Source organism: Anguilla anguilla, chromosome 3, assembly GCF_013347855.1.
Source record: "Anguilla anguilla isolate fAngAng1 chromosome 3, fAngAng1.pri, whole genome shotgun sequence".
Classification (NCBI taxonomy): Eukaryota; Metazoa; Chordata; class Actinopteri; order Anguilliformes; family Anguillidae; genus Anguilla; species Anguilla anguilla.
This window is the reverse complement of record NC_049203.1, coordinates 71,410,555-71,432,495: the sequence shown is the minus strand read 5'-3', so window position 1 is coordinate 71,432,495 and position 21,941 is coordinate 71,410,555. Positions and strand designations below refer to the sequence as shown.

The window sequence follows — 21,941 nt, the reverse complement described above, 5'->3', positions numbered from 1 at the left end:
ACCGCATTTAAACTGTCCATCTTGCATTCTTGCAGTTGGTCAAATTACTACTAGATCATGTGCTGCAGTTACTTTTAATTTAGTAAGTGGAACCAAATGGTCCAGTTTATTTCCACATAGACTTTGTAAGTATTTGCATCTGCCAAAGCAAAAACACTTTATACGATACCTATACTACAGTAGGCCTACCGCCACAAATTTTACCTCTGCCCCCCAAACTTCGCGGATGACTAGCCATACTTTTAAGAAAGTACATTAATGTAAGAGCAGTTGTTTTTGAAATACTCTAAGAACACGTTTCTGTCTGTTTTATATGAAAAGAGCATTAACTTGCGAAAATGCTTTGAATGTTTATCTAAAGAGCCATTAAATTAAACAAAGGAAGCAAGGATATTAGGAAATCCTTCATTTAGAGTAGTCAAAACAGTATCATTGATGTGCCTACTGCTACTGTCATAATTGATGCGATGACAAGCTAATTCCACACGAAATTGAATGAGACCGTGATCTGAAACAGGTGGTGTACAGGAAAGGACGGATAGATCAGAAATAATAAAACCATGAATGAGGACAGATTGAGAGTATGCCCTTTACTGAGTGGAACCGGTAACACCTGATTTAAAATTAAAAGTGTCTAAAATGTTTGAAAATTCAGTGACTAAAGCGGTTTCAGGGCAGCAAACATGGGTGTTAAAGTCTCCCAGTAATAATAAAATGACGTGCTTTTATTAAGAATAATCCAACCTCCACACACTGCGCATGTGTCCCTGTGGTATTGCGCAGCTGTTCAAAATTACCAATTTAAAGTCGCACAACATAAAAATATAATATCCACCAGGTGGCGATGTTTCCCAACATTCAACGAAAGAAATTCAACTTGACGCTACTCTTTCCTCGGCGTTTAAAAGTTATAATTTTCTGGTTACTTAAGCGACAGAAACGCCAATATGTGTATCAGTATCATTGAATGTAAGGAGTCATTAAGTATAATTTTCTGTTGAGATATTTGAAGATCAGCGGCATCATTTATAAGAATGTTATTGGATGGTGTCTTAAGCACCTGCGATACATAAATCTCACGTGAACGTGCTTCAGTATTACTGAGTCGTGCGAATGAGGCCAATAACAGGCACGTTCCTCTCAATAAGGCTGTGTTTCAGCATTTCTTGTACTGCTCCTGCCTAAAATTGATAATCAATTAAATTGTCATTTTTAAACGTGAACACTACCCACTTCGAGTATTCGCACGCCTTGAGTTTAGTACTGTTTTATACACACACACATACGCACACAGACAAACACACTCATATACACGCACAAACACACATGCACACACATACACGAACTCATTTTAATTGCAATAACTGGTGCAATGTTGCATACACTTAAATATTATAAGTCACAATTAGTTAAATAAAAAGATCTTTATATGACACACAAAGTGAACAACATCATGTTTAACCTGATTGGTTCTTATTCTAGGACCAGAAACTGATCCAGAAACTGTTCACACAAATGCGGAGGAGCTGCTGATCTTCCACATAAATCCACATTTTCTGTTTTTTAAACCAACAACCTGAGTCAACTTCGATTTCTTCAAAATACATGAAACATAATGAGGCTGAAAATAATTATTAATAATTTCAAAATTCTTTTAAAAAAATACAATAAGGATAAGTATAAATGATGAATTCCTGACAGGTGTAATCCCATACTGTTTTATCCACAGAAAAAAAAGAAGAGGGTTCAACAGTTTGCCAGTGTGCCTGACACACTCAACCGGCCCACCAGTCCATCAGGCCCATCAGCAAGGAAGGAGGAAGTGACACAGTGAGGTGCAGGAAGTGACACAGTGGGGTGCAGGAACTGACATGGTTGGGTGCAGGAAGTGACACGGTGGCGTGCAGAGGGGTGGGGCCTCAGTATGGCCGCCACACCACCTCCTCCAGGCGTCCGGCTCCTGCAGCCATGCTGGTAGGGGAGCCGCTGTGGCTGCCCTCAGTCTCCGTCCCCTCTGTCTGATTGGGCAAGGATGGGTTGAGAAGGGCGGAGCCTGTGGAGGCACTCGTGCAAGGTGGCAGGATGCGGGGGGGTGAGTGGTCCCCCCCGGGCACCATGGAGAATTGGTACGATCTGGCTGCTGTGCTGTAGTACAGGTGGTAGGGGGAGGAGCCAGTCTGGAAGGGCCTGCCCTGGGCGGAGCCTACAGGGTATGGGGGGGGCAGGTAGGTGTGGTAGCGGGCAGGGATGGGGGTGGGGGTGTAGGTGAAGGAGCTGGAGGGGTAGTGCAGGCGGGGGTCCGGGAAGGAGAAAGGCCGCTCTAGACTCACATGCGGGTCACTGAACACCGCCAGGTCTGCACCTGTGGGGGGTCAAAGGTCAGGGGTCAGGACTTGATATCATTGCCAGGTCACACTCTTTGGACAGACCGGGTACTCAGCTTCTGAGTTCCTTCCATCCTGTATGACTGGACTGCTAGAAGTTCTGATGCTAGATCCACTGGCACAGCACTGCTCTTGGTCCTTCAATGGACTTTCAGGAAATGCAATAATGGAATTGCTTTGGCTTCAACAGTTCAGGAGACAGAATTTAAAAAGTGAAGTATACAGAGCTGAGTATCTAGTGAGTCTATAGAATCTGCGTCTCTTCCCCTGCTGCTCCTTCAGGTCCCACCACAGATTCTCTACAGCAACCAGATGGGCACCTCCTGCTTTCCCTTCCACTTCTTTATTCTTTATTACTATAGAAGCCTCATGTTAGTAACTGCAGGTTCTGGTGCCATGTAAATTAGCAGATTTATTCATGAAGAGACATGATACCCAATAGCAGGAAACTGAAAATCCACCAGGAACATTTAAGCTTCAAAAGATGAGAGGCAGAACTTCTAGTGGTGAGAATGTTTCACTCTTTAGAGCCGTATCTGGCTGGTTTGATGTGTCTGTCAGTTACCTGAGAGTCGACTGGACAGGTCAGTGAGCGTGGGCATGCCATTGGCCCGTCCAGGGGATATGGGCGTGGCCGAGTGGACCGTGGAGGCGGAGATTTGTCCCAGGTAAGGGTAGGACTGCTCGTAAGACCAAGAAGGCGAATTCTGCATTTGTCTGGAGTCTGAAATCCGAGAATCAGAGTCACTGTCCTGCCTCCCTCCCTCATACACCAAACAGCTACATAAACACAAAGGAGACACCAGGCAGCAGTGTGGAGCAGTGATCACAGCAGCAGTGTGGAGCAGTGATCAGAGCAGCAGGTTAATTCTGACCAGACAAATGGGCCAAGAGTTGTATGATTCTAGATAATGCTGTCTGCAAAACATCCAACTCCATTTTTTATTAATTCCCAATTTCCAGTGATTGTGTGATAATCCAATTTGAGGCAGAAAATGAGAGAGAGAGAGAGATAGCAGGATAAGGAAAAATTGTGGAAGCACACACAGGTACACACACACACACACACACAGTACCTGTGTTAGAGCCTGGGCACATGGAGGGACACTCACCAGGCATGTGGGAGGAGCTGCTGAAGGGGGCGCTGTTGAGGCGGGGGTTGGTGGCGGGCGTGTGGGGGTGGGGGTGGGGGCTCCTCCTCAGGGTGCTGCGCCTCAGCTGCTCCAGCTCACTAAGCCGTTCAGAGAAACTCTGGGAGCCCAACTTCGCCAGCTCCTCCACCTTCTGCCTGTGCCCTGCAACACACCAGCTCACTGACTCACTGAGTCACTGACACACCAGCTCACTGACTCACTGAGCCGCTCAGAGAAACTCAGGGAGCCCAACTTCGCCAGCTCCTCCACCTTCTGCCTGTGCCCTGCAACAATGACACTGAGCTCACTGACTTACTGAGTCACTGAATCACTGACACACCACCTCACTGACTCACTGAATCATTGACACACCTGCTCACTGACTCAGTGAATCACTGACACACCGAGTCAGTTGTGAGTGTCCTTGCATAGAGACAGAGCACAATTTAGTCCCGCCCACCCCAGAGGGGAAAACAATTCATCGCTCTCCATTGACTTTGTATTGCGTGAAGGTGCCTCTTGTCACTTTCGCCTGCCAGCAAACAACAGACAAATGCCTAAAAGCTGTTGTGTGGTGGGATGCACTACCAACAGGGTAAAGAATCCAGAAGTAAGCTTTTATAAGCTGCCGAACCAAAAAACTGCTGTTCTCATTCGCTTTAGCTTACAGATGGCAGAGATGTGGGCGTGAATTTGCGAGGATATCAACATTTCTGTAGTCACAATGACTAGCTCGTTATCGTTAGAAAGTTTAGAACGAATAGTCAGTTCGTAAAACAAGAAAGTGAGATAGCTTTAATGGTAAATTACTATCTGTCCTAACATTGGAGTCTAGTGGCGTGTCAGCGAGCAAGCTAGCTGCAGTCTACAGTACGTTACTGTCATTCGAATTAAGTTGGGAGTTGGCTAGCAATGTTGATTCAACAAGCTTGTAGATGGCTAAAAAGGGGCAAATACCGATTTTCAGAGACCATTATAGCGTTGTCGCTACACTGAAGTAGCAAGCTAGAGCTAGACTAACGCAGGTAGACATAGGGTGCTTAAATAACACTTTGACATGCTAAAACTAATGTTTTTAGCTAGCTACAGGCATTTTGTTAGCGTTTCAGCCCTTGGTTGCATATTGTGGCGCCGATTGTTTTCCCCTCCGGTGGGCGTGGTTTTCACAGTATGACTCTGTCTCTATACATGCGTGTGTGTGTGTGTGTGTGCATGTGTGAGTGTGTGAGTGTGCTTGCATACGTGCGTGTGTGTGTGTGCACGTGTGTACGTGTGTGTGTGTGCTCATGGGGGTGTGTGCACAGGACAGATATCTAGAACAGGAACAGGTGGGGCTGACAGAGGGTGAGCCTTACGGCGTGGTTCTCTTGGCCCGTCCACGGTGATCTTGATTGCGCACTGGTAGGTGGCCACCTGGGGGGGCGTGGTGAAGACGGTGATGGTGAGAGAGAAGCTCTTCCCTGTGAGGAAAAAAGAGATTATGAAGGCTATGATCTGACACACACATACATACTGCATACACATACACACAGCACACACATAACACAGCACAAACATATATACAGCACACACATACACACAGCACAAACATATATACAGCACACATACATACAGCATACACATACACACAGCACAAACAGATATACAGCACACACAACACAGCACAAACATACAGTACACACATACACACAGCACAAACAGATATACAGCACACATACTTACAGCACACACATATACAGCACACACATACACACATCACAAACATATATACAGCACACACATACACAAATCACAAACAGATATACAGCACACACATACACACAGCACAAACATATATACAGCACACACACAGCACAAACATATATACAGCACACACACAGCACAAACAGATATACAGCACACACATACATACTGCACACACATACATACAGCACAGACATATACTGCATACACAGCACACGTACATACAGCACAGACATACATACTGCATACACATACATATAACATACACATACATAGTGCATACACACATACAACATATACATACAGCACATACATACAACATACTTTTGAGCTGCTGGCACAAAAGTGTCATCCTGCTGAAACCGCTCCCCTCGGTCTCCCCCAGGGGGCGCACTCATGCTCCCCACACACTGGCCCACATTACCTCCTTTGCTTTGGAATGGTGTCATGTTTAACCTACGCCTGCTTTTCCAAAAATACAGCGAGACAGGAATAACCCTCCACCTGGGACAGACCCAAACGTGTGCATGTGTGTGTGAGAAAGTGTGTCTGCGTGTGTGAGACAGATACATGGCTGGACGCTGAATCACAGCCCTTACAGACACACACCATAACTGTGTTTACTGTAACAGGCTTATCCCAACACTCAGCTCAAACTCTTAATCCTACACTCAGCTCAAACTCTTAATCCAACTCTCAGCTCAGAATCTTAGCCCAACACTCAGCTCAAACTCTTAGCCCAACACTCAGCTCAAACTCTTAACCCAATACTCAGCTCAGACTCTTAACCTAACACTCAGCTCAAACTCTTAACCCAACACTCAGCTCAGACTCTTAAACCAACACTCAGCTCAAACTCTTAACCCAACACTCAGCTCAGAATCTTAGCCCAACACTCAGCTCAGACTTAACCCAACACTCAGCTCAGACTTAACCCAACATTCAGCTCAGACTCTTAAACCAACACTCAGCTCAAACTCTTAGCCCAACACTCAGCTCAGAATCTTAGCCCAACACTCAGCTCAGACTTAACCCAACACTCAGCTCAGACTCTTAAACCAACACTCAGCTCAGACTTAACCCAACACTCACCTAAGAATCTTAACCCAACACACAGCTCAGAATCTTAGCCCAACACTCAGCTCAGACTTAACCCAACACTCTGCTCCGAATCTTAACCCAACACTCACCTCAGACTCTTAACCTAAAACCGAGTGGCACAGTGAGCTGCCCCCCCCCCCCCCCCTGCTGTGTGTGGAGGGGGGGCTGGTTAATTTCCTGTGAGTTCAGCTTCGCTCTGAGCATAATAAAGGTGAGTGCACTGCATTCTCACGCTGAGTCACCCCCCCGGCCCACGCCATTAAGCTAGTCTGTCTGAGAGCACAGCACTGCCATTGTGCTCCTGTCTGTGCACAGGATGTTTACTCTGAATGGAGCCTCTTTTCGGCAGAGAACATAAATGCCCAGGGCCTTACCGGGGGGGCAGACTGAGGGGGCAGACCACTGCCAAGTTAAATTTACAGTGTTTCTGGTGAGAGTGACATCACAGATGGATGGAGGGATGGATGGAGATGAAAAAGAGGCAAAGAGAGGACAGAGTGAGGGAGAGAGGTGAGGTGCTGTGTTGTCCGCCTCAGCTGTATCACATTCACTTATCTGCAGACATCTGGCCATTAATATTTAATGTAATATCAGCCCACAATTAAGTGACTCCATTATGCTATGAAGACATTGAGGAAAAGGCTCTGAAAGGCTGTTAGCAGCAGACCGGGCTGTAGGCTTCCAAATCTGCACAACAGAGAAGAGAAGAGGACAAAGAAATGTAGCTAACATTGAAAAACAAATGGAGAAGGGAAAGAGGAGGAGTAAAAAGAGGAGAGGAGAGGAGGCCATGCTATCCCACTCTGTTCCTGACTCGTATGAGACAGACATATGTGCCCTAACCCGAACGTTCAGTTACACATAAATATTAATGGCATATGGAGCCTGTACCGATCAGTGCTTCACTGTCCCCGCCCACTCCCTCATCAGTGTCAGCTGTCACTGTGGCCCCGCCCACTCCCTCATCAGTGTCAGCTGTCACTGTCCCCGCCCACTCCATCAGTGTCAGCTGTCACTGTGGCCCCGCCCACTCCCTTATCAGTGTCAGCTGTCACTGTGTCCCCGCCCACTCCCTCATCACTGTAGGCTTTAGCCTTTGGCCTCGCCTACCCATCACCTCACCCGCTGTGGCCCCGCCCACCCCTCACCCGCTGTAGCCCCGCCCACCCCACACCTTGGCCGCTGTGGCCCCGCCCACCCCTCGCCTCGCCCGCTGTGGCCCCGCCCACCCCGCACTTTGGCCGCTGTGGCCCTGCCCACCCCTCACCTCACCTGCTGTGGCCCCGCCCACCCCTCAACCACTGTGGCCCCGCCCACCCCTCACCTCGCCCACTGTGGCCTCGCCCGCTGTGGCCCCGCCCACCCCTCACCTCACCCACTGTAGCCCCGCCCACCCCTCAACCGCTGTGGCCCCGCCCACCCCTCACCTCGCCAACTGTAGCCCCACCCACCCTTCACCCGCCCACTGTAGCCCCACCCACCCCTCACCTCGCCCACTGTGGCCCCGCCCACCCCTCACCTTGCCAACTGTAGCCCCGCCCACCCTTCACCCGCTGTGGCCCTGCCCACCCCTCACCTCGCCCGCTGCGGCCCACGAAGCGCAGGTCATTGAAGCGCGCCACCTGGCTCTTCATGCCCGCCATGGCATTCCGCAACTCCGCCGAGAAGTTCTCATCGTTCCCCGCCATCACGGTCACCAGCGTATCGTCGGGGATTTCACTCAGAGAGACCACCTGCGGTGGGCCATGTGTGCGTGTGTGTGTGTGCACGTGCGTGTGTATGTGTGTGTGTGTGTGTGTGCATGTGGGTCATATGTGTGTGCGCGTGTGCGTGTGTGGATCGTGTGCGTGGATTGTGTGTGTGAGTGTCGTGTGTAGGGGGGACGGGGTTGGAGACAGGTGAGATAAGAAAACAGAACACAGTAGGGTGACTAACATCTTAATAATTATTTGTGCATACCTTTAATATGCCAAGAAAAGTTTTTTCAGACTGTTTTGGCAAAAAAATAAGTGAGCCTATTAAGTTAGTTCATTAAATGGCTAAATTAGATACTTTTTTTCACCAGTTACGAGTATTAAAAACGAACGTCTTTTTGCAGCCGCACGCTGCATACGTGCATGGGGCTGTGCGCGAGGCTGTGGGGCGGGCGGTTTGCGGAGATGTGTGTCGCGAGAGCCATGGCTCCACACCCTGAGTAAATAAGTGTTCAATGTGGCTCATTTCAATATAAACTGTTCTGGGTTCTCAGTAAGTTTCATAGCGGCGATGAGACGGCTTACTGCAGAAAAGATAAGACCATTTTTCAATTGAGTGCAAACCACAGCCCGACACCGCGCTCACACGCGCAGCCCGTCTCATTAAAAAAACACTTCCAGTGGAGAGTGCGTTTTTGGCACCAGCATTCATTTTCCGTGACTGTTAGAAATTACGGAACTGACAGCAGGCCTAAAAGAGCTGAATTCATCCGTAAGAATCAGATACCAGGATAAATAATAACGGGAAGTAATCAACTTTACATTAAACAAAAGGTCCATCATAACTAAAAACGGCCGGGAAACAATATTTTTTAAATTTAATTTCCATTGGAGCGGTACTGCAAATCCAGGAAATGAATGTTAAACCGCACAATTCCGTTTGAACTGCCTGAAAGATCTATTAAGCCACAAAATGAATAATAGCCTAAATAAAGGAATTAAACTGAAACTGCGAAGCACAACGGTCGTACTATAGCCCACTTAGTTCAGCATTCTGGAGCACGTACAATAAAAATATTGGCGGATAAAATCTCCCCCTCAAACGGGAGAATAGTAAGTTAATTGACATAAGCCTGTAGTAAACAGGCTTATATCAACAGAAAAATAGTAAACAATAACCATGTGTATTTCTATATGTGTATATATGCAGTATGTGTAGGCTATATAATCAAAAATAAATTAATCTATTTACCCAATGATTGTATTATTGTATAATTTAGTTATTTATTTTTTATTATGACGAGTAGTAGTAGTCATATTGCTACTAATACATATAGATATATAATCTGTAGGAAAACTAGTTATTTTCAGGACCAACTCCAAATGGACAATGTTGTTGTTGTTGGTAGTTGTAGTAGTAGTATTTTAAGTAGCAGTAGACTCTATGAGAGAGATCTTTATGTTTGAGCAAGCTGTGTTATATAGGCAATTAAGAGCCTGGATAAACTGCTGCAGTATGGTGTGTACCAGAATAACTGAATAGTTTTCATCTCACTAAATTAATCACAGCTATTTGCATATTCTGTGCCAGCAAGCTTTGTGTGTCAGTTGTGTTCTGTGGCAGCTAGCTTTGTGTCAGCTGTGTTCTGTGGCAGCTAGCTTTGTGTGTTCTGTGGCAGCTAGCTTTGCAGAGCTGTGCTCTGTGGCAGCTAGCTTTGTGTGTCAGCTGTGTGAGTATATGTGTGTGTGTGTTTGTGTGTGAGGCAGCTAGCTTTGTGTGTCAGCTGTGTGAGTACGTGTGTGTGTGTGTGGCAGCTAGCTTTGTGTGTCAGCTGTGTGAGTATATGTGTGTGTGTGTTTGTGTGTGAGGCAGCTAGCTTTGTGTGTCAGCTGTGTGAGTACATGTGTGTGTGTGTGTGTGGCAGCTAGCTTTGTGTGTCAGCTGTGTGAGTATGTGTGTGTTTGTGTGTGTGAGGCAGCTAGCTTTGTGTGTCAGCTGTGTGAGTATATGTGTGTGTGTGTTTGTGTGTGAGGCAGCTAGCTTTGTGTGTCAGCTGTGTGAGTATATGTGTGTTTGTGTGTGAGGCAGCTAGCTTTGTGTATCAGCTGTGTGAGTATGTGTGTGTGTCTTTGTGTGTGAGGCAGCTAGCTTTGTGCGTCAGCTGTGTTCTGTGGCAGCTAGCTTTGTGTGTCAGCTGTGTTCTGTGGCAGCTAGCTTTGTGTGTCAGCTGTGTGAGTGTATGAGTGTGTGTGTCTGTGTGTGAGGCAGCTAGCTTTGTGTGTCGGCTGTGTTCTGTGGCAGCTAGCTTTGTATGTCAGCTGTGTTCTGTGGCAGCTAGCTTTGTGTGTCAGCTGTATGAGTGTGTGGCAGCTAGCTTTGTGTGTCAGCTGTATTCTGTGGCAGCTAGCTTTGTATGTCAGCTGTGTCCTATGGCAGCTAGCTTCGTATGTCAGCTATGTGAGTGTATGAGTGTGTGTGTGTGAGGCAGCTAGCTTTGTGTGTCAGCTGTGTTCTGTGGCAGCAAGCTTTGTGTGCCAGCTGTGTTCTGTGGCAGCTAGCTTTGTGTGTCAGCTGTGTGAGTATGAGTGTGTGTGGGTGTGTGAGGCAGCTAGCTTTGCTTGTCAGCTGTGTTCTGTGGCAGCTAGCTTTGTGTGTCAGCTGTGTTCTGTGGCAGCTAGTTTTGTGTGTCAGCTGTGTGAGTATATGTGTGTGTGTGAGGCAGCTAGCTTTGTGTGTCAGCTGCGTTCTGTGGCAGCTAGCTTTGTGTGTCAGCTGTGTTCTGTGGCAGCTAGCTTTGTGTGTCAGCTGTGTTCTGTGTCAGCTAGCTTTGTGTGTCAGCTGTGCTCTGTGGCAACTAGCTTTGTGTGTCAGCTGTGTTCTGTGGCATTCACGAGAAACAGAATGCTACAGCTAAAGCAGAAGCACTTTTCTGGCTCATACACGCACAACACTGCCTGATGCTCAACAGAGCGTAGCAAGACTACGTGCGTTCACCTGGTGTGTGTGTGTGTATGTGAGAGAGAGTGTGTGTGTGTCCGTGTGTGCATGTGTGTGTGTGCGAGTATGTTTGTGTCAGTGTGTGCATGTGTGTGAGAGAGTGTGTGAATGTGTGAGTGTGCATATGTGTGAGAGTGTGTGTGTGGTCGTACCTTGAAAGCGATGGGCAGGGTCTTGTTGCAGCGCCAGTGTGAGGGCAGGATGGAGCACAGGAAGTTGGGGCTGTCGGTGCGGATCAGCTCCCCTGGGTGCTCTGACAGTGTCTGTGTCGTACTCTGGTCAGCAGCGCACACTTTGGCCACCAGGGCGGCGCTGTTGTCCTGAGCACCCAGAGGCAGCCCTTCGCTCATCTTCCCTGGACTCAGGGCTGCGGACGGAGGCGTAAAGCGGCGCCCCACGGTGGGGTCTGCAGTGATGGAAGGTGAAGGTGTTACCAAAAACAACTACAAACCCCACAAATCAGCAGGGGAAAAGCTAAATAAATACCAAAACAACTGAGCTACATTTGGCTAGCTTTTCAAATTTTAACATCTTCGGTGTCCTGGATGACATTTTATGGATGTTTCCCCAAGCAGAATTTCTCTTCATCCCTACAAATGTAGGCCTACTTCTGGTAACAAATAAATACATAAATAAATAAATAACCCAAAACTGGCACTTGGCGTATAAGGCCCGGCAGCACTCCCTCTGCGACAGGAGAGACAGTAGCCCAACCACAATATGCCACGTGCACGCAGATAGTGGGTCAAACACCGCACCAATCCATTACAGACGCCAGACCACATTACAGACAGACGCTTCATACAAATGGACACGTGGTCAGCAGAGAAAACCGAGAAGGCGCGAGTTCGCAAAATGACACAATACGTGTGCGTGATTCAATATTAGAGGAACATCTATAAATGAGAGATAACAGACGCAACCGTTTAGCCTATCTGCACGCATTCACTTCGCCACCAGGAAGCTGGCAACAGCACGCCGTGCCTTACCGCACCTGCAGGCAAAAGTGAGGCAGGACATCAACAGTTTCGACAAATTACAACACACAGATAAATGACAACTTCGCAATACAAGTGCAGCAATGCACTGGGAGCTCGGTGTGGAGTTGTGGAAATAAACGCACATTGTCTCTACGTTCATTTGAGCTTTTAGACTTCGTAACAATGAAAAAAAGTGAGCATACCGTATTTTGCGTCCCAGGGAAAAACCATTTTTGCTCTGAGATAAATTCCAACAGGGTAGCTGAGTGCCCCTGAATTCACTAAGCAAAGCTGTAGGTCTTCTGTATACTTCCCAAAATCGCAGATAAAGAGTCGCGAAAATCGACACTTGGCCGCTGACTGGGTCCGATCTGTCCGCGCTCTGTCGGGTCCCCGCTTCCCAGCTCAAGTCAGCGTCCGTGGGCTAAGCAGAACCCTCCCATCAAAGAGACTTTGGGGTTATCGTTAGCCCTACACCGCGGAGTTATCAGCAGAAGATGAAACTGGGGAGGGATAAACCTTGTCGTTGCTGCTTATCTTCCTCTCACGCGGAGACCAGTTCCAACGGACTCCCCGCCAGCATCGCCCCAACAACAGACCTGCTTAGAAAGCAACCCAGGTGGGGTCTACCGAGCGCGGCGCGTGGTGCTCGCCGGAGGTGCCATCAAAGGTGAAACACACGACTGTCTGTACCACGCAAAGCCGGGACACGCGGTAAGGGAAACAACTTATCCCCTTTCGCACAGGCGACACAAACAGACACTGTGTTAAAAGCGTGAAAACAAAAACACAACACGTGGTTGTGTTTGGAAGTTCTCCAAACACAACCACGCACAGCAGGTAAGCAAACTGCAACAATTATTATCAATATTTATCAATATTCATTAGTCTAAAACTGAATGTATGTTGTTATGATAAGCAGTAACACTGCATTTGGGTGAAACGGATCATTATAAGGCATAAGATTCTTAGCGTGATCTCTGTAAAAGTTAGCTTATTCTAAATCAACAGCTGACAATCAAATTAAGTATCCAGTACGGATGAATAACATTCCGTCTTCCTCGCCCAGTCAACTGTACACGTTCCATGAATGCCCACGCTGATGATACAACATGAGAAAGACGGAAAGCGCCTCTCTGCGGATGTTGTGCCAGCTTTTTGTTATATGGCCACTGCCGGGGAAACAGAGAAGTCCAGACACCACCCTTAAAACTTACACCTTGGCGTGACTGGCCCGCTACTGCCGTGCGAACGAAGCCAGGTTCTGCGGGCTCGGGCTGGCTTTACTGGCAGTTCGTGCTGCAGTAATGCAGCCCGGAAGAGTATATTTGCATACGTTGACGTTTTGGCCAATAGTGTGGCGTGTAGATAAAACTTAAGAAGTTTCTTCCAATCACCGCTGCGTCCCTAGAGCACAGTCGCCGTAATATGTCTCGCCGGAGCAGTCAATGGAATTCCACAAGCACGGCATGTGCGGAGGTTATTACAGAATACTTGTGATTGTGGTTTGTGGTGTCTAATGGCGCTTAGAGCAGGACGAGAGCAAACCAATTTAACACGACATCGGGATTAAAAAACAAACAAACAAACAAACAAGAACGTATATAAATAAGCACAAAACCAGTGTTCCGCACGTCAAATAAATACATAAATAAATCGTCCAATTTAACAGAGTGTCTATTTGCACCCGGGTGAAAATAGTCACACGGCAGCTATTGGGCTATTTACACCCGGCCCCCTCACCCCCCGCCCTCCGGCTCCACAAAGCCCAACAAGCTGTGGCTCTAGCCACTAGAGGTTATGTTAACAAGTTTGTAAGTCCCGGTTCTGAAGCACAGCACGCTACGACTCGGGATCGGAGTTAATGTGAGTTCATGTGGCGGCCCCTGAGGCCAAAGTTTAGAAGCAAAAACATGTTCTATCTCTTTCACACCCCACCCCCCCCCCCCCCTCTCTAGCACAGACACACACACAGACAGACACGCACACATGCACACACACACACAGCTTGTAAGCCAAAAGCAAGTTTTCTCTGCACCTAAAACCCCACTGCATGCGTGCGCAAGGCTGCTGGATGTTGCAATGCAGAAGTGGCCGTTACAGAGAATGCAGTAAGACTGAGAGACCAATGGAGGAAGAGTCACTGAAGATGCACATGAGTAAGAGGAAAAGGACAAATAATAAAAATAAAAAGGTTTGAGGGCCGGGAAAGAGAAGAAGAAGAAGAAGAAGGAGAAACAAATGAATGGCAAACAGACAGAAATATAGAGAAAGAGACAGAGAGGAAGTGCAAAGGCGTTAGCAAAGTTCCGTTGTGAGGCATGAGGCCCAGGAGAGCAGGCCTGGGTTCCCATGGCAACCCAGGTTCATGTCTGAATCTCTGCCACTGGAACAGGTTTTTTATTTATTTTCTTTTCTTTTTGGGGGGTGGAATTGGGGTTTGCATATCTTCAAAGCCTGGAATAACAAAAACAGTTTTGGAGTGAATGTTCTTCATCTCTCTGTCTAATCCATCACAAATAAAATATGAATGACTTTGTAGTTGACAAATTATGTGTGGGGTATCAACAATAGTGTAAATGTCTTCCAAGAGGAACCAGTTTTTATCCAAATAAAGTTACAAGCAAGCCAAAAAACCTGTATTGATCAAAACCTCATGTTTGTGAGAATATTTCTTTTTAAGTTTTAATCAGTTCAAGCAGTGCAAAAAAAAAGAAAACAGTATGAAGTTGTAAACCAGTTTTTAAAAATTTTGCATCACTAAAATGGTCTGTAATAAAAACACATTTATCAATTTATCTGTTACTATTCACTTGTGCTCTTGCAATCATTCCCCTCTCGATCAGTCTCCCTCTCTCCCTCTCCCTTTCACCCTCTCTCCTTCTCTCTCTGTCTCTCTCCCCCTCTCTATTTCCCCCTCCTGATCTCTCCCCATCTCTCAGTGTCCTGTTGTCCAGTTTCAGGGGACATTATGACTTCATATTTCAGGGGAAGCTTGTTAAGGGAAGCAGAAGAGAGTTCAGCCTTAAATCTTCTCCATAATTCATGGGTCTGTATTCTGTCCAAACTCTTAACTGCCACTTAGAAGTAATTAATTGATTTTTATGACATGTCACTTAGGAACATGATGATCTGACATAGCAAGACACAGCAAGGCCCTCTTTCTCTCTCTCTCACACACACACACACACACAAACACACACACGTATACTCTAATAACTAATTATCTATAGCTATAGCTTTAGAGTTTGGTGAGAGGTGTTTTAGTTTTATTAAAGCTGTAGGTTGAGTTTTTTTCCAGTTTATCTGACCTTTCATCTGTCTGCCCCCCCCCCCCCCCTTTTCATAATGAAGCTGGTGATGTGAGAGTTTACCATATTGTGACCTGTCATGACATAAAGGTCAGGACATGTTGTCATGGTTACAGTCCTAGGAGCCCATGCTAGCATGTGCTAGCACGCCTACGTTCACACACACTAGCACGCCCGCATTCACACACGCTGAGTGGAGGAGAAGAGAAGGATAGGAAGAAGGGAGGAGTGAAGAGAAGTCCTGGAGGAGTGGAGGAAAAGAAAAGGACAGGAGGAGGAGAGGAGAAGAGAAGGATGGGGGAGTGAAAATAAGAGGAAAATAAAGGCGTGGTATTGGAACATCTCTTCTTCTGTGGTGTTCCGCCTAATCTAGCTGTGAATACAAGTGGACACTCTGAATGTGAGAAAAAATGAAAAAAAATTGCGGTTAAATTTGTGGTGGTGAACACAGAGTAAAAGAGGCTTTCAGTTCCTGCTGCTCGAGGAGAGAGAGTGGTTAGAGTGGCAGGGGTGGGGGGGGGGGGGGGCAGCAGGAAATAGCAGCTTTGCTGTGTGGGTATTATTGTGCTGCGTTGTGACATCCAAGATAACGAACACTTGCAGCAAGAGTTAAACTAAAAACAAAACAGATGCACCCCACTGACAGGAAGTTTCCTCTCTAAACTGTATGTGTGCATGTGTGTGTGCTGTGTGTGTATGTGTGTGTGTGCATGCTGACACACACACACACACGTACACACAAACACACACGCACGCACACACACACATACACACACATACATACACACACACACATGCACACACACACACATACACACACGTACACACGCACACACACACACTGATGAGTAATTATATAGCCATCCAGCTATTTCTTCACATTGGAATGCAGAGCGCTGGATTAGAGACCCAGCTTGATTATTCCCAGTGAGTGGGTGGCTGGCCATGTGTCGGTGGTTTCCAGAAAGTTCTCCACTCTTTTCTCCCCCTTGTGTGTACAAGCTTCTTATTTGCAATTAAATGTATTTTATTTCTTCTCTACAGACACTGCTCTACAGATGCCAAACCAGGAGGGGGTTTCTGTGCGGCTTTGCTCTGGTGAATCATGGACATGAGGGAGCTGAATTTTCCAGGAGAAAGGGTTTGAGGAGGTGTTACGCAATGCTCTGTTTAATGTGGGATCTTCCTGGAAATCTATGGGATCATGACTGACTGAAGGAGACCTGACACATTCCCAACTCCCTCAGGAGTGTGTCTGTTCTCATGAAATAGCTGTGAGTAATGGTGTTTATTTCAATTATTACAGTTCATCGCAGGCATTGAAACAACTTGATACACTGATAAATGTTCAACTTAAATAATTAAGGGCAGTCAAAACAATAGATTTGTTTCACTCAGAAACACACACACTCACAAACACTCACTCACAAACACTCATTGAGATACACACACACTCAGATGCACACACATTACATTACATTACATTTATTTGGCAGACCAAATTTATCCAAAGCAACAAACATACCAAAGTTCATTGGAACAAACACATACTCACAAACATACACACTCAGACACACACTCAGAAACACTCACTCAGATACACACACACTCAAAAACACTCACTCAGATACACACACACTCAGACGCATACTCAGAAACACTCACTCAGATACACACACACTCAGACATACACTCAGACACATAAACATTACATTACATTTATTAATCAGACCATTTGCTATTGAAGAAGCTGGGCATTTCACAAAACATTAAAATTCCTTTTTCCTCCCTTTGGACACAAAGAACAGAATAAACTGTGGTGTGGCTATAGAGCCATAACTCTGTCTTGCTAATGTTGAGGAGAGATGAAAGTTTTTTTCTGACTGTTTTCCCCATCAGTAAACCCCCTGCGCGTGCCTATGGGGCAGAGTTCGAGCTTCTAATGACTAAATTACAAGCACTGCTCTGTGGAGGGGATGGAGGCCAGACCTCTCCCTCCCGTCTGAGTCTTCTCTGACACTTTGATTCTTTTTTCCACTCTGTCTTAGTAAAGGAAACTCTGTCACTCCCACAGTACTGACCTGGCAGGACAGTCCCAAAGGACGGGGGAGGTGATGTCATGCGGGGTTTTTAGTGCTACAGGCTGACTCAACGATGAATCTGATGATAGACACATTGGAATGGGTGTGTAAAATAAGTTATAAAAACCCTCTGACTTACTCGCCTGTTTTCCGGTACCTGCTCTTAACAGCCGCAGAAGACGCAGCTGGTCCTCTGGTATTGAATACACTCTTCTCTTCTGGGGAAATCCCCCCCCCCGACCTTTAACCCCTGGCAGAATGCAGAGGCCCAGCACCCCACTCACGCTGCAGCCAGAGGGAAATGATAAAGTTGCATAAACATGACGCACCGTTTGGGGATGCTGTCTGAAGCCTATCCTTTTTGGAGCGCATTGGTTATTTTTTTTGTTATGACTCCAGTTATGGGAACATGGTGACTGACATCACTGCATGTGCCGTATAGATGATGCGGCTGCTGACTGCATCAGAATCAGCACTAGTACACGGCACAACTGCATATCCATCTGCCCTGGAAGAATCCTTCACCTTCTCTTATAAGCGATTAAAACAAAGCTCCTGTTGCTCCACACTGCTCAGAACCAGACGCTGAGGCCCCTCCAGCTGATCTCTCTGAACTGACTTTCACAGACAAACCCAACTCAACCGGCTGCATACTGCCACCTGCGGGTGAATTGAGGGACTGCTGTGACACCAAACTCCAGACTTATGAATGCACCTGTACGTCAGGGGACCTGGAAAGCTCCAGTGGCTGTGGTGGTCGGTTTCCTTCAAATCAAGAGCAAATTAATAAAATTAAATTAAGTGCTAAAACCCATATTGTACGTATGTATCTTGTATGTGTGTATGTGTATTGATGCACCAAAGCTCTCTTCAGCTCTCTGCATTACAACATGTGTAGAAAAGGGGAATAAAATACATTATTATTATTATTATTATTATTATTATTATTATTCATAATAATGATAATAATAATAATGGCATCTTCTCTTAAATCTGTTCGGCAGAAGTTTTGCTCAGCTTGTCTTTCCTGACATTGACTGGTTGCAGGTTCAAGGCTCCAGTGCAGGGCTGCATCACAGCTCCAGTGCAGCGCTGCATCACAGCTCCAGTGCAGGGCCGCATCACAGCTCCAGTTCAGCACCGCATCACAGCTCCAGTGCATGCTCTTGTCAGACAGCAGTCACCACAGGCAGCTCCAGACTAACAGCCGCAGACAGACAACCCCAGACAGACAGCCCCAGATGGACAGCTCCAGACAGACAGCCCCAGATGGACAGCCCCAGATGAACAGCCCCAGATGAGCAGCCCCAGACGAACAGCCCCAGATGAGCAGCCTCAGATGGACAGCCCCAGACGGACAGCCATGGGCACCACAGGGCTAGAGGCACTAACAGCAGGAGGCAGAAGCAGGGAGGCTTGTGTCAGCATTGAGTCAGTTATGTTTGCGTTACGCACACTCACAAAAAAACAGAACTAGAGGAAGGAAGCAGGAGACAGGGCCTGGGGGAAGTGGCCTCTGTGTTTATCACGCAAAGTGACAAAACCCACAGCCATGACGTCATCAGGCTCGTGGCGAAAAGAGAAGAAGAGCGAGTAACAGGAGAGACCCAGGGGTCCTGATCCTTGAGAACCTAGAGAGCAGGCCTGTCTCCCCCTCACTTCAGGTGAGCCCCTGCTGGCTGTGTGGAAGTGAAAGGGGTTCAGGGGTCAGGGGTCAGGGTTATTAATATACTGGGGGGGGGGGGGGGGGGGGGGGGGGGCACAGGAGCACAAATGGAGAAGTGAAATGAGAAGTCCCCCTAGAGGAACTTCTTGCCCTGTTTCTGTTTAAACAGTCAGACACACACACACGCACACATAATGATACAGAGACTGCATTGGTGTGCTTCCTCTTCCAATTTGCAGTTTGGATTCAAAACAGCTTCTCTATCGCAGAGAGAGAGAAAGAGAGAGAGAGAGAGTGTGAGAGAGAGAGTATTTTAGAGTCATTATTTATAGTTAGCTGAAACAGAAGACTACCACACACAGTACCGCACCGTGTGTTCACTGTGTTGTCATTATCAGCAGCTGTTTATCTTCTCTGCTCCATAAAATAACGTCCCTGACAGATAATGTGTTTCTTTACATTTGTACACAATTACCTACAGCTCGTCACGCACTCAAGCGTTCTGTCAGAGTCGATATGCAGACACACAGACAAACCGCAAGCAGCCACTATTACCCAGAATGCACCCTGCTGCCTGGAACCTTCCCTCTCAGCAACCCTATGCGGGCTAATTTGCCTTAATGCCTCTCATTCAGTCTCACCCCGTGCTGGGCTCTGTCACTAAACGCTCAATAGAGTCAGGAGTGAGACTAACGGACAGTCACTCGACAGCTGCCCTCTTCCTTCAGTGTGTGTGTGTGTGTGTGTGTGGGTGTGTGCGTGCGTGCATGCTATTACAGAATGAATCCTCAGAGAAGCGACTGGTAACCAGGGGCAGGAACATGTATCTGAAGGATGTTTAATAAATGATGCATCCCTGTATTTGCTAAGGGCCCATTGGCTGAGGGTGGCTGGTGCTGATAGGAGATCAGGTGGTGAAATGGTGTTTCACCGGAGCCCTTCTGTCTGAGGCAGTCCCCTGTGCACATACACCCCCTACAGGCCACAGAAGTGAACTTCACTAGGTAAGTGGGGGATGCTTGCATTAGCATGACTGATACCAAAGTGATCCCAATAAAGACAATTCTATTTGTTGAGTTAAAATGTGTTTCTATAAGTTTAAAGTGTGGTACTAATCTACAGAAGCTGAGTGTGGTACTTATCTAGCTGAGTGTGGATCTAGCTGAGTGTGGATCCAGCTGAGTGTGGTACTGATCTAGCTCCAGTCGGAGGGTTGCCGGTTCAAAACCCGCCCTGGGTGTGTCAAAGTGTCCTTGAGCAAGACACCTAACCCCTAACTGCTCTGGCGAATGAGAGGCATCAATTGTAAAGCGCTTTGGATAAAAGCGCTATATAATTGCAGTCCATTTACCATTTACCATTTAGCTGAGTGTGGTACTGATCTAGCTGCTCTATATCTGGGAATGCTGAGGCTGGGTCATTTTCAGGCTTGGTGTTGTAAATCAATCGTCTCTCCACCAGTGACGTGTCCACAGTGTTCTGAGTAAAGTCTCTCGCTGACAGCAGTGTCAAGTGCATATCATGTACAGATATGTAATACACTTTAAAGGCTGCAGTATTACTGTGTTAGAGAGAGAGGAAGAGAGAAAGAGAGGGAGAGAGAAAGAGAGAGAGACAGAGGGAGAGAGAAAGAGAGAGAGACAGAGAGGGAGAGAGAGAGAGACAGAGAGAGAGAAAGAGATGAAAGAGAGACAGAGAGGGAGAGAAAGAGAGAGAGACTGAGACAGAGAGAGAGAGAGAGAGAGAGGGATGAGATCACCGGTGGAGATAGATGAACAGAGATAGATAAATAGCAGTCCTATGTTGGCAGATGCACAAAGCTTATATTGTGCACAGCTGGTTAGTTACTCCAGTAACTAACCTGCTGTGATTCATTTTTTTAATCAAACATACAAACCGCCATTCCTCAGTCACAGATGGATGCTGCCAGAAGGCTTTTTCTTTTGGGAAGTGTAAATATCAGGAGAAATGTTTTTTGTGTTTTATGTACTTACAGGACATGATGGGGAATGGGATTATAGACCCAAAGCAGCCAGAGTTAATCTGCTCATCAGGTTGTAATTTGTCCCAATCTGAACTGGGGAAATCCGAAGCCCATCTTGGGCTGAACTGGACTTCCTGCTCTCAGTAACATGGATTCATCCTGTTGTGAAGTTGTGACCCAGCAGGGAGTCTCTGTTACTGGGGACAAGGGTCTAGAGAGCACAGCATCCAGACCATATGCACCTGGACACGCATGAGAGAACCCATCCCAGGAACAGAATCCAGGCTTTGATTTTCCTCCTAGGCCTGCATGCCCCCTGCTGGCCCACCAGAGAATCACATCTGGCAGAAACGTATTTATCCAAGATGATTCCGGTCTATGTATTAGCCAATTACATTACATTACTCTCTCTTTCTCTCTCTCTCTCTCTCTCTCTCTCTCTCTCACACACGCACACACACTCTCTCTCTCTCACACTCTCTCTCTCTCTATCTCTCTCACGCACACACTCTCATACTCTCTCTTTCTCACACACACACACACACACACACACGCTCTCTCTTTCTCACACACACAAACACACACTCTCTCTCTCATACACTCAGACACACACACACACATATAGACGAAGGGAAACTAGCTGGAAGCTGCAGGTCTTGCTGGTGAGAGTTCTTTCTTCTATTGTCAGTTTTCCTCTTCAGAGCTTATAAATGATTTACCGATGAGGCGATGAGATAATGATTGATGAATGAGCAGGAGAGCAGGGGTTAGCGCTAAAGACATATTATAGGGTCACTCTGCTTATCAATGTCACACTCATTAGTGTCTGATAATAATACCCAATCATCCATCCCATCCTCCCCAAT

General features: G+C 46.9%; 1 protein-coding gene and 1 long non-coding RNA gene across 4 annotated transcripts; one reads left to right on the top strand and one right to left on the bottom strand.

Moving 5' to 3' along the window:
* Positions 1-1,337: 1,337 nt before the first annotated feature.
* On the bottom strand, positions 1,338-13,398 carry LOC118223562 (runt-related transcription factor 1-like). 2 transcript variants are annotated; one of them, XM_035410265.1, is made up of 7 exons: positions 13,251-13,398; positions 11,206-11,459; positions 7,938-8,094; positions 4,873-4,977; positions 3,497-3,679; positions 2,950-3,108; positions 1,338-2,362 (listed from the first exon to the last, which is right to left on the bottom strand). In XM_035410265.1, exons 2-7 carry the CDS (start codon positions 11,401-11,403, stop codon positions 1,920-1,922), a joined length of 1,245 nt encoding a protein of 414 aa, XP_035266156.1. In that variant the 5' UTR covers positions 11,404-11,459; positions 13,251-13,398; the 3' UTR covers positions 1,338-1,919. The 2 variants fall into 2 exon arrangements, with proteins under 2 accessions (XP_035266156.1, XP_035266155.1); XM_035410264.1 differs by having other exon boundaries at positions 12,237-13,325.
* Positions 12,614-20,152, top strand: LOC118223563. Of its 2 annotated transcripts, none has more exons than XR_004764461.1 (4): positions 12,614-12,747; positions 16,389-16,618; positions 17,596-19,089; positions 19,962-20,150. It is a non-coding gene; the product is annotated as an uncharacterized LOC118223563 (long non-coding RNA). The 2 variants fall into 2 exon arrangements; XR_004764462.1 differs by lacking the exon at positions 12,614-12,747 and adding an exon at positions 14,885-15,082 and having other exon boundaries at positions 19,962-20,152.
* The last annotated feature ends 1,789 nt before the right edge of the window (positions 20,153-21,941 follow it).

Excerpts from the sequence above, each read along its gene's own strand:
- LOC118223562 (XM_035410264.1), bottom strand. The coding sequence starts at position 12,264 with ATGGTTTTTCCCTGGGACGCAAAATACG. Across the intron at positions 11,460-12,236 it reads TCCCTGGGACGCAAAATACG|ACCCCACCGTGGGGCGCCGC; the intron begins GTATGCTCACTT and ends CCATCACTGCAG. Across the intron at positions 8,095-11,205 it reads CCCTGCCCATCGCTTTCAAG|GTGGTCTCTCTGAGTGAAAT; the intron begins GTACGACCACAC and ends GGCCCACCGCAG.